Below are 12,276 nucleotides of genomic sequence, written 5' to 3'. Positions count from 1 at the left end.
CAAGTAAACAACCTCTCCCTCAATGTCAGCAAAACAAAGGAGCTGATTGTGGACTTCAGGATGAACCAGGCTGGGCACGCCCCCTTCCTTATCAACGAGGCCGCCATGGAGACGGTGAATAAACGTAAAGTTCCTTGGCGTACACATCTCCGAGGAGCTGAAATGGTCAAACCACGCGGACATCGTGGTGAAGAAGGCACGACAGCGACTCTTCAACCTCAGGAGGCTGAAGAAATTTGGTCTGTCCCTGAGGGCCCTCACAGTGTTCTACAGGAGCACCATCGAGAGCGTACTGTCAGGCTGCATCACAGCCTGGTACGGCAACTCCACCGCCACTGACCGCAAGGCTCTACAGAGGGTGGTACGCTCAGAGGAACGCACTATTGGGTGCACACTGCCCTGCCCTTCAGGACACCTGCATCACCAGGTGTCACAGGAAGGCCAAGAAGATCATCAAGGACCTCAGCCACCCGAGCCACGGCCTGTTCTCCCCGCTTCCATCACTCAGACGTGGGCAGTATAGGAGTATCATGGCATAAATTGTCAGACAGACAATAGCTTCTACCCCCAGACCATCAGGAGGCTGAATATTTTAAAAATATACACTACCGTTCAAAAGTTTGGGGTCACTTAGAAATTTCATTTTTTTCGAAAGAAAAGCAATTTTTTTGTCCATTAAAATAACATCAAATTGATCAGAAATACAGTGTAGACATTGTTAATGTTGTAAATGGCTATTGTAGCTGGAAACGGCTGATTTTTTATGGAATATCTACATAGGCGTACAGAGGCCCATTATCAGCAACCATCAGTCCTGTGTTCGATGGCACGTTGTGTTTGCTAATCCAAATTTATCATTTTAAAAGGCTAATTGATCATTAGAAGAATTGATCAAAAAAGAACACAGACACTGGACAGAGGAAGATTGGAAAAAAGTGTTATGGACAGACGAATCGAAGTTTGAGGTGTTCGGATCACAAAGAAGAACATTTGTGAGATGCTGACCAAATGAAAAGATGCTGGAGGAGTGCTTGATACCATCTGTAAAGCATGGTGAAGGCATTGTGATGGTCTGGGGGTGCTTTGGTGGTGGTAAAGTGGGAGATTTGTACAGGGTAAAAGGGATCTTGAAGAAGATAGGTTATCACTCCATTTAGCAACGCCATGCCATACCCTGTGGACGGCGTTTGATTGGAGCCAATTTCCTCCTACAACAGGACAATGACCCAAAGCACAGCTCCAAACTATGCAAGAACTATTTAGGGAAGCAGTCAGCTGGTATTCTGTCTATAATGGAATGGCCAGCACAGTCACCGGATCTCAACCCTATTGAGCTGTTGTGGGAGCAGCTTGACCGTATGGTACGTAAGAAGTGCCCATCAAGCCAATCCAATTTGTGGGAGGTGCTTCAGGAAGCATGGGGTGAAATCTCTTCAGATTACCTCAACAAATTAACAACTAGAATGCCAAAGGTCTGCAAGGCTGTAATTGCTGCAAATGGAGGATTTTATTGACGAAAGCAAAGTTTGAAGGACACAATTATTATTTCTATTAGAAATCATTATTTCTAACCTTGTCAATGACTACATTTCCTATGCATTTAGCTATATTTCCTATTCAAACTCATTTCATGTACAGTCGTGGTCAAATGTTTTGAGAATGACACAAATATTAATTTTCACAAAGTCTGCTGCCTCAGTTTTTATGATGGCAATTTGCATATACTCCAGAATGTTATGAAGAGTGATCAGATGAATTGCAATTAATTGCAAAGTCCCTCTTTGCCATGAAAATGAACTTAATCCCCCAAAAACATTACCACTGCATTTCAGCCCTACCACAATAGGACCAGCTGACATCATGTCAGTGATTCTCTCGTTAACATAGGTGAGAGTGTTGACGAGGACAAGGCTGGAGATCACTCTGTCATGCTGATTGAGTTAGAATAACAGACTGGAAGCTTTAAAAGGAGGGTGGTGCTTGAAATTCACAGGCAAGGATATTGCTGCTAGTAAAATTGCACCTCAATGAACCATTTATTGGATCATCAAGAACTTCAAGGAGAGAGGTTCAATTGTTGTGAAGAAGGCTTCAGGGCGCCCAAGAAAGTCCAGCAAGCGCCAGGACCGTCTCCTAAAGTTGATTCAGCTGTGGGATCGGGGCACCACCAGTGCAGAGCTTGCAGGGCAGCAGGCAGGTGTGAGTGCATCTACACGCACAGTGAGGCGAAGACTTTTGGAGGATGGCCTGGTGTCAAGAAGGGCAGCGAGGAAGCCACTTCTCTCCAGGAAAAACATCAGGGACAGACTGATATTCTGCAAAAGGTACAGGGATTGGACTGCTGAGGACTGGGGTAAAGTCATTTTCTCTGATGAATCCCCTTTCCGATTGTTTGGGGCATCCGGAAAAAAGCTTGTCTGGAGAAGACATGGTGAGCGCTACCATCAGTCCTGTGTCATGCCAACAGTAAAGCATCCTGAGACCATTCATGTGTGGGGTTGCTTCTCAGCCAAGGGAGTGGGCTCACTCACAATTTTGCCTAAGAACACAGCCATGAATAAAGAATGGTACCAACACGTCCTCCGAGAGCAACTTCTCCCAACCATCCAAGAACAGTTTGGTGACGACCAATGCCTTTTCCAGCATGATGGAGCACCTTGCCATAAGGCAAAAGTGATAACTAAGTGGCTCTAGGAACAAAACATCGACATTTTGGGCCCATGGCCAGGAAACTCCCCAGACCTTAATCCCATTGAGAACTTGTGGTCAATCCTCAAGATGCGGATGGACAAACAAAAACCCACAGATTCTGACAAACTCCAAGCATTGATTATGCAAGAATGGGCTGCCATCAGTCAGGATGTGGCCCAGAAGTTAATTGACAGCATGCCAGGGCGGATTGCAGAGGTCTTGAAAAAGAAGGGTCAACACTGCAAATATTGACTCTTTGCATAAACTTCATGTAATTGTCAATAAAAGCCTTTGACACGTATGGAATGCTTGTAATTATTCTTCAGTATACCATAGTAACATCTGACAAAAATATCTAAAAACACTGAAGGAGCAAACTTTGTGAAGACCAATACTTGTGTCATTCTCAAAACTTTTGACCACGACTGTATGTTTTCATGGAAAACAAGGACATTTCTAAATGACCCGAAACTTTTGAACGGTAGTGTATATATTACTCTTTTTTTTAAACCTTTATTTTACCAGGTAAGTTGACTGAGAACAGATTCTCATTTACAGCAACAACCTAGGGAATAGTTAGAGGGGAGAGGAGCCAATTGGAAGCTGGGGATGATTAGGTGGCCATGATGGTTGAGGGCCAGATTGGGAATGTAATAATAATCATAATTTATAAAATGTCTATAGTGCTTTTCATAACAATCCCAAAGCACATCAAAAGCAAAAAACAAACAAGCAATGCATCACCATGAGTAGCCTAGCTATAGTTAGGTCAACCAATAGAGGCCAGGTCTTTGAGTGCATGCATCCTCCAAAGATGGAGAGGGACAGTTCATGGCTTGATCAGAGTATGGTTGGTCAGGGAGATGGTTGATGAAGTGTCTAGTGACGATCATGTAGAGGGTTACTCTGGAAACCAGCCTGAGTCGTGTAGCTACTGGACTTCTCCTCCTTCACAATGTATGGCACCCACTTGAGTGATACCTCAGCAGCTCTGAGCGCCAGAAAACTCACCACACACAGTTCAGAGTACTAGCCAGTCATCTTCACTATGAGCCCTCTGCCTCAGCACTGGATCCCTTTACTGCATCTCCCATCCCTCTCAAGCTTCAGGTGACTTTTCAATTGATGTTTTCAAAACATCAGGGACCAGCAGCCAGGTGAAACACAAAAGCTGGATGCATCATTCGAACAAAAACAAGCCAAGCCAAAAAAGAGTTGACCTGCCAGTCCATCTGCAAATCTGTGGGTCAAAACCACCAGAAATATGCAATAAATGTTATCAAAAACAAAACAGCTGATAAAAAAACAATTAAAAACCCTTAAAAATGTACAGTGAGGGAAAAAAGTATTTGATCCCTGCTGATTTTGTACGTTTGCCCACTGACAAACGAAATGATCAGTCTATAATTTTAATGGTAGGTTTATTTGAACAGTGAGAGACAGAATAACAACAAAAAAATCCAGAAAAAAACGCATGTCAAAAATGTTATAAATTGATTTGCATTTTAATGAGGGAAATAAGTATTTGACCGCCTCTCAATCAGAAAGATTTCTGGCTCCCACGTGTCTTTTATACAGGTAACGAGCTGAGATTAGGAGCACACTCTTAAAGGGAGTGCTCCTAATCTCACCTTGTTACCTGTATAAAAGACACCTGTCCACAGAAGCAATCAATCAATCAGATTCCAAACTCTCCACCATGGCCAAGACCAAAGAGCTCTCCAAGGATGTCAGGGACAAGATTGTAGACCTACACAAGGCTGGAATGGGCTACAAGACCATCGCCAAGCAGCTTGGTGAGAAGGTGACAACAGTTGGTGCGATTAATCGCAAATGGAAGAAACACAAAAGATCTGTCAATCTCCCTCGGCCTGGGGCTCCATGCAAGATCTCACCTCGTGGAGTTGCAATGATCATGAGAACGGTGAGGAATCAGCCCAGAACTACACGGAAGGATCTTGTCAATGATCTCAAGGAAGCTGGGACCATAGTCACCAAGAAAACAATTGGTAACACACTACGCCGTGAAGGACTGAAATCCTGCAGTGCCCGCAAGGTCCCCCTGCTCAAGAAAGCACATATACAGGCCCGTCTGAAGTTTTCCAATGAACATCTGAATGATTCAGAGGAGAACTGGGTGAAAGTGTTGTGGTCAGATGAGACCAAAATCGAGCTCTTTGGCATCAACTCAACTCGCCGTGTTTGGAGGAGGAGGAATGCTGCCTATGACCCCAAGAACACCATCCCCACCGTCAAACATGGAGGTGGAAACATTATGCTTTGGGGGTGTTTTTCTGCTAAGGGTGACAAGACAACTTCACCGCATCAAAGGGACGATGGACGGGGCCATGTACCGTCAAATCTTGGGTGAGAACCTCCTTCCCTCAGCCAGGGCATTGAAAATGGGTCGTGGATGGGTATTCCAGCATGACAATGACCCAAAACACACGGCCAAGGTAACAAAGGAGTGGCTCATGAAGAAGCACATTAAGGTCCTGGAGTGGCCTAGCCAGTCTCCAGACCTTAATCCCATAGAAAATCTGTGGAGGGAGCTGAAGGTTTGAGTTGCCAAATGTCAGCCTCAAAACCTTAATGACTTGGAGAAGATCTGCAAAGAGGAGTGGGACAAAATCCCTCCTGAGATGTGTGCAAACCTGGTGGCCAACTACAAGAAACGTCTGACCTCTGTGATTGCCAACAAGGGTCATGTTTTGCACAGGGGTCAAATACTTATTTCCCTCATTAAAATTCAAATCAATTTATAAAATTTTTGACATGCGTTTTTCTGGATTTTTTTTTTGTTATTCTGTCTCTCACAGTTCAAATAAACCTACCATTCAAATTATAGACTGATCATGTCTTTGTCAGTGGGCAAACGTACAAAATCAGCAAGGGATCAAATACTTTTTTCCTCACTGTATAAATATGCACATATTTACAGGAGCTCTCTGCTTAGGCTGCTACTAGGGCGCCATGGAATTACAGAACTACTAGCCACCACTAGGCAGCTATCTGCTCCCCCTGATGTATCATTGTTACAGTTGTAAATATGTATATATTATTATTTTATTATTGTTTCATTCACTTCCCTGCTGCTCCCCTTATTGACATTCCCTCTGGGACATTCTACCCCTCCCCCAAGGAGGAGGTTGCTGTTCATCCGTATCGCGGACATTCTGCGTTACAGCGTGTTTGAAATTTAAAGGCAATGTTCCCGCATTAGCGGAGACTGCATTCACGGTAAACACTGCATATGTCGGCTCAATCGGAAACTACCTTTACATTTCTAGCGGGCAATCTCTAACGCTTCAGCGATACAGATTGAATAGCGCCCTATGAGTTTCTGGGTCAAACACAAGTCTTATTTTAGAGGATCAGATTGACCAACATTTGAGGCTCTGTTTGTAGCGAGTAAGGGATAAACTTTGTTAAGAGGATGCATTTCACAGGATCTCCCCAAAATAACTAAAACACTCATGGTTTTTAGCAGTAAAACACGTTGATCAGCTTAATTGTGAGGTTAGCAAGGCCAGCTGTAGAACAGTTAGTAGAGGATACTGTAGTGTGGCTATGAGGAGGAATAAGTGCATTTGCTGATCTGACAACAGAAACTGAGGGACAGAGAGAAAGACAGGCAGGGATATAGGGAGGAGAGCAGGCAGGCTATGGCCCTCACCTTTGAGCCTCTTGAAGTGGACGGGGACATCACTCTTGATGCTCTTGCTGTCCTCCTCCGTGGACTCACTGCGCACCGTGGGGGGGTCATTCTGGGCCAGCCAATCAGCCACCTTGCTCTCAGAGACCATCATGGCGGCCTGCAGGGTGCTGAGGTCCTTGCTGCCCGACTGGGGGGCCTTCTTAGGCCGGGGCCGGTGGTCCGGAGTCAGCTTGGACACATGGTCCTTGATCGTGACCTTGCCAGGGGAGGTGTCGTCAAACTCGATTGTGAAGGCGTGAGGTGAGGCATGGCCCTGAGCGCTGGCGCTGGCGGAGGTGGTAGCGGCAGCAACAGCCCCCTCAGTGTCTTTGGTGGGGATCTCATGAATGCTGTCCATCTGAGGCTCCTTGGTGGGGATCTCAAAGTAGCTGGGCTCGGGGCCCAGGCAGTCCTCCCTAGGCCTCTCACTCCTCTTAGGCTCTCTGCCGTCTGTAGGTTCACAGAGAGGAGAACACTGTGGATCAGTATCTAGAGGTCAGAGGTCATGGGCCCAACATGGACCATTCAGCTGTGTCTGTTCTGAGTCTCACCATTAGTCTGAATCAGTGTCTGAGGCCCTGGCAGAACACAGCCCTCTAAACAAAACAGGTCAGGCTGAGCTGGGGCCCAGGCAGACAGGAACAAAGCTATCTAGTGTCCATTTTGACAATAACTGATGAGGAAGCCAATCAAAACCCCTTTAGGCTACTTACTTAATAATGATTGTGTAACTTCATTTGATTATATTAAGTGGAAAGGCATTATGGGATGTGGAGATGATGGATGATCTGATTGGACAGTGGCGAGACCATCTGGTTTATACATTTGACAAAGTGAGCAGGTGAGTTGTTCATGTAATATACAAAAAAGTTCACTTTGTACATTTCCTCCCTAACGGAGTAAGAGACCTATATCAAATTAAAATATTGAAGATATAATACCTACAGGGATTTACCACCCACTATAAAGCCACATCTTTGAAAGTACTTTTTGTCTCTATTTGAAAACAGATAAGCTCCCCATGTCTGCAACGAACTGGGGGTTTCAACAAAATAAAACATTGAGTGAAATGAGACATAAAGTTGTCCATTTAGAGAACCATATTCAAACTGGTACCACTTGCATCAGGTCCTAGATTATAGTCACCAACAGGTCTGGCAGTAAATAAGGCTGTGCTTTCAGGTTTCATCCTATCCAAGCATCAATAACTCCCACAGCTTCCTCGAATAAGACAATCAGAACTTAAGCCTAGAACTTCCCTTTTTTATAAATACTACCACCCTTCCTCTAGTGATCTCATTAGGACTCATGTGACTGATGTGAAAACTCAACTCAAAAGCACTGAGGGTCATGGTGGCCATTCATTTAACATGGACACTCAATGTACTGTACATTAGAGTCCATGAGACATACAAGGCATTACTAACAACACCCATGTCATTACATATTAATGATAGTAACCAAATGTATACTTAACAACAGAATAAACCTAAGTAGTCTGGTAGGACTTTTGGTGTTTTACCCTCATTAATCCACCGCCCTGAATTGACCATAGTGCCTTTAAAAGTGAGAACACATACCTCAAAGCTGAAACAGCTTGCCTGACTGAATATCCTCCTGAAAAGCTACAGGTGACCAAAGAAAGTGCAAGTTCAGGCAGAGGTGGTTCCCTCTTCAGAATGAAAGCCTCCGTTTGGATTCCCAGTAAACTATGCCCTTAAATTGAGTAATTAGCACAAAAAATATATATATAAGGACTTCAGCAAGATACTTACTACAGACAAGATAGCTAATGAGAGTTTCAGTGTTGGAGAAAGCGGTTTGTTTCAGCGCTCTGTGAGAGCTGGTGCAATGGCGTAACCCAATAGCCCTGAGTGACAATACATAAGGGGATGGCTGGGGGCGGCTACAACAGAATCTATTCAACAGTACATGAGACCGTTCCTCTACACTCTCACTTCCCCACCACTGCTACCTTCTGCTGTTAGTTAGCCTCTCTGTACTAGGGCAAGTGGGGGTAGTATGCCCTCTCCTAAATAATAAAAATAGCTATGGGAGGAGATTATATTATAAATTGGCTCTTTGATGTGGGGAACTGTATTGTGTGTACACCTTATTGGCATACCCTTATTATGTGCCTTCTTTGGGCTCCCAAGAGACTCTAGGCTTTCAGGAAAATAATGCTGATTCATTAAAATGGTTTTCTATCTCTCCTCCACACCAGTCGAAGTTCCCTTTGTTGACTAAAGAATGCCAGAGCCTGCAGACAATGCTATTCAAAGCTGAAGGTTCCCCGGCTTGATAAACTCACAATGTATGCCCCCAGCGAGAGCGAGAGAAAGAGAAAAAGAGAGAGAGCAAGAGAGAGAGCGAGCGAGAGGGAGAGAGAGAGAGAGAGAGAGAGAGAGAGAGAGAGAGAGAGAGAGAGAGAGAGAGAGAGAGAGAGAGAGAGAGAGAGAGAGAGAGAGAGAGAGAGAGAGAGAGAGAGAGAGAGAGAAGCTGGACGGTGAAGAGAGGAGGGTGGATATGGTGTCTTGTTTTGAACAGAGAGAGTGTTGTCCTCAGCGACTTCCCTTAAGTGGCATTCAAGGCGGAGGGTGTGAGTGCTTTCAGATTCAGTGCAGTTTGAATGAGAAGACGGAGCAGTTTCTATACAATCACATAGAACTCCCTAACATTATAGTGGTATCCTATAGACTTCAGCACCCACTACTAGCCTACCACCCACGCTCACTGCAAGCTGTCTACACTGCACACGTATCATTTACATTGAATGACCATGATTATAATCCCGGATCTGTTTTTATGCCACCGTGGAGACATGGCTTACAATTACATACATAACATGCCAGTGCACTCTGTTGACACTGGGGACATATAGGGGATGTCGCTGTGAAAATACATGACCAGTAAAGAATGGTCAGGAAGGCCCACTGTGTGTGACACTTTCCTTGGCGACGCTGTCCGTATTAACAACGGCTGACAGACCAGTCAACTTCCCTCTACTGTGGGCCTCTCAATAACAGAGATAAGGACAGGTCAGTGGTCACTACATACTATCTACTGTACATAAGAGCACTGCTTTCACAATAATATTGCAATTTTCAATTTCGCCCCCAAAATTAACATGGTCGTAATACAAATATCCATTCATTAATTGACTGTTATTTAATAGAATTGTAATTCAAAGGTAGCCTACACTATACTGTCTACCCATGTCAATGGTCACACAAATAAACTGTTAAATTGCTTCAACTTACTGAGTTCCATGGTAGATGCAACCTCTCCCATACTTGAATTAAAATAAAAGTCCTCCAGGCTTTCCAATCACAAGCCTCAATTTATTCAAAAATGTTGTCTTTCCTAAGGGCTGCCGAGGATGTGCACTGCACTGGTGCTATTGTCCAGCTCTGACTGTTGATAGTGTAAGGACAGCTCAATGATCTAGTAGTCTGAGAGGTCTGGACGGCCTTCCCCCACTCCACCCCAGCACCCATTGGGTGTCCTGCTGCGTCCAAGCCTGGCCTAATCTCTAATCCTGTTACTCCTGCCCAGCACAAGTTAATGTGATCCCAGTCCTCCGAACCAACACAGACACACACACAGTGCATATACACACTGTGTACTGTGAGTCCGGATCGCCATTATCCTCAATACACAGAGACAGGATAAGCCTGGAAATTAACATAAAGCCACCATTTCACTACTTATAGAAAGTATTCTGTGCTTTATCTTCCAACGTTGGGATGGTATAGTTCTGTTATAACAACGGGATTATTTCAGAACAAACATTGCATAGGGTACAATGATCAACCAGGAACGTCTACAAACAAATTGCCAGTTCAAATTCCCTGCTATTTCATAAAAACACGGGTAAAAAGATAGCAGATCAGTTTATCTTGATTTGACCTCATGCCATCAGGAATGTCATTCGATCATGTTCTTTAGGCCCTGGAGTGTATTGTACAGTATGCATGTCATGGACATTTCTTTTTCTTTTTTAGATATGATGAGGTCCTTTTTTGTTCTTACCTGCTGCAGAGCTGTCATGCTTCTTCCCACACGTCTTGGTCTCCTGCTTGAAGGAGTTCTCGTCGTCTGCGTCCCCATCCCCCCACCAAGATGGCTGTCCATACAGAGGGGTTCCCCGGTGCAATGATGCTATGTCCCCTATAACACAAACACAAGAAGTTTCACTAGATTTAGATTGAATAATCTACTTATTGTGCTTGTGAAACATACATTTTTCACAAGCACAATATACATATACATGAATGAAGTCAATCGACACAGTAACAGGCCAGTTACTGTGATGGTCATGCAATACTTCCTGAGCACAGCTGCACTTTTGTCTTTTAATTCCTCTGTCTTAAAGCTGGATGATGGGTCATGGAGCACTGGTTTGGCTTTAGCCATTCCACTGACCTACATAACCCAGTCAGCAGGACACAGAGGGACAAACCCTTCAACACCAGGCTCTGCTCGCTTATCACCAATGAGCTTAACTCAACACACAACCAACACATATGGCAGATCTGACTTCAAACAGACTGGCTGGAAAGCGTTTCTGCTGTAGCAAACTAGCTCAAATGAAGATCCTACATCTGTTGAACAAAACCCAAAGAAAGCATTAATTACTGTGCATAGTCACAGAGGATTGTGTTCAAAATGCCTATAAATGCCTATAAATGCTGCAAGCTTGGTGAGGAGCTATGCCTGCTTGCATAATATCTCCAGTGAACCTATGGTGGTGTGCTGCAGAGAGGAAAGGGAACATACGTTCATTGGCTGAGTCTGAGTCGGCAAGGGGGAATAACACATTAGCATCAAACTGACAATTACCAGGCTAAAATATCCAGGTGGCAGAGAAGGAGAAACACATGTAAACGCTTCCCACCTCCTATTTTTTTTAATGGCCATCGGGTAATGGAGGAGACGTATGTGGATGTGGCTCTGCCTATCATTATAGGCCCTCTGCTGAAGGCCCCCCACTGCAGAGGTTGTAATTAAACACATAGTGGGTGGCAAGCAGGGTTACATGTAATGTTGGTACACTGGACTCATGGGTTAAGTCTGATGCCCCATATGACAGTGTTAGAACATATGTTGTTTTGATCCTGAGACTATATACCATGGCTAAAGTAATTCATTAAGGACATCTTCTCATATTTCAGAACAAACTACTCAATCCAAAGGGACCAAACAGCTTAACATTTAAGTAATTTAGCAGACACTTTTACAGTAGCAATTAGGGTTAAGTGCCTTGCTCAATGTTATGTCGACAGACCATTAACCTAGTCGGCTTGGGGATTCAAACCAGCAACCTTTCTGTAGCCTAGCGCTCATAACCGCTAGGCTACCTGCCGCCCCAGGTAACCTACTGTAAAAGGCCAGTGGGTAGAAAAAATCCCTCTGAGATTCCTAATGTAATGACAATGAACCATGTACTGTGTCACAATGCAAAAGCCATGGTTCCCCTGTTAAAAGCTAGACAAATATACAGTGCCATCTGTAATACAGTAGCTATTCAACTCAATACATTCCCTCAGCCTCCCACAGAGTATACAGTATCTGCACCACCTACTGTAAGAGACACTAACATCAGTCAAATATCCACCGTTACCTACACCAACACCAGCATAAGCTCCCCCTCCAGTTGAGTGACTTGACTATTGAGTGTGTAAACGATGCAAGTGTAGCGGACATTCTTCCTACCAAAAGCACAGGGGAGAGAAGACAGAAACAGAAACAGAGAGAGAGGAGAGCGGGAGCAGCTGCAGCCACTCTACCACCTCCTGTAGATAATTATAGCTATGCTACTGAGAGTGGGCACAGGAGCATGCTGGGCTGGCCAATCAAATAAGACACTCCAGTGGTACAGGGACAGT

General features: G+C 44.4%; 1 protein-coding gene across 8 annotated transcripts in view; it reads right to left on the bottom strand.

The window, feature by feature from the left end:
* Positions 1-12,276, bottom strand: part of cep170aa (centrosomal protein 170Aa) — a 69,668-nt gene that overhangs the window by 20,071 nt on the left and 37,321 nt on the right. For 7 of the 8 annotated variants that reach the window (XM_041859012.2, XM_041859013.2, XM_041859015.2 and 4 more), the window contains exons 7-8: positions 10,421-10,558; positions 6,368-6,838 (exon numbers count right to left, since the gene is read on the bottom strand). In XM_041859012.2, coding sequence (XP_041714946.2) covers positions 6,368-6,838; positions 10,421-10,558 — 609 coding nt within the window. The remainder of the gene's footprint in view (positions 1-6,367; positions 6,839-10,420; positions 10,559-12,276) is intronic. The other variant, XM_041859019.2, reaches the window with a different exon arrangement.

Source organism: Coregonus clupeaformis, chromosome 31, assembly GCF_020615455.1.
Source record: "Coregonus clupeaformis isolate EN_2021a chromosome 31, ASM2061545v1, whole genome shotgun sequence".
NCBI classification, from domain to species: domain Eukaryota; kingdom Metazoa; phylum Chordata; class Actinopteri; order Salmoniformes; family Salmonidae; genus Coregonus; species Coregonus clupeaformis.
The sequence above is the reverse complement of the archived record's forward strand: the minus strand, read 5'-3'. Positions and strand labels throughout refer to the sequence as shown.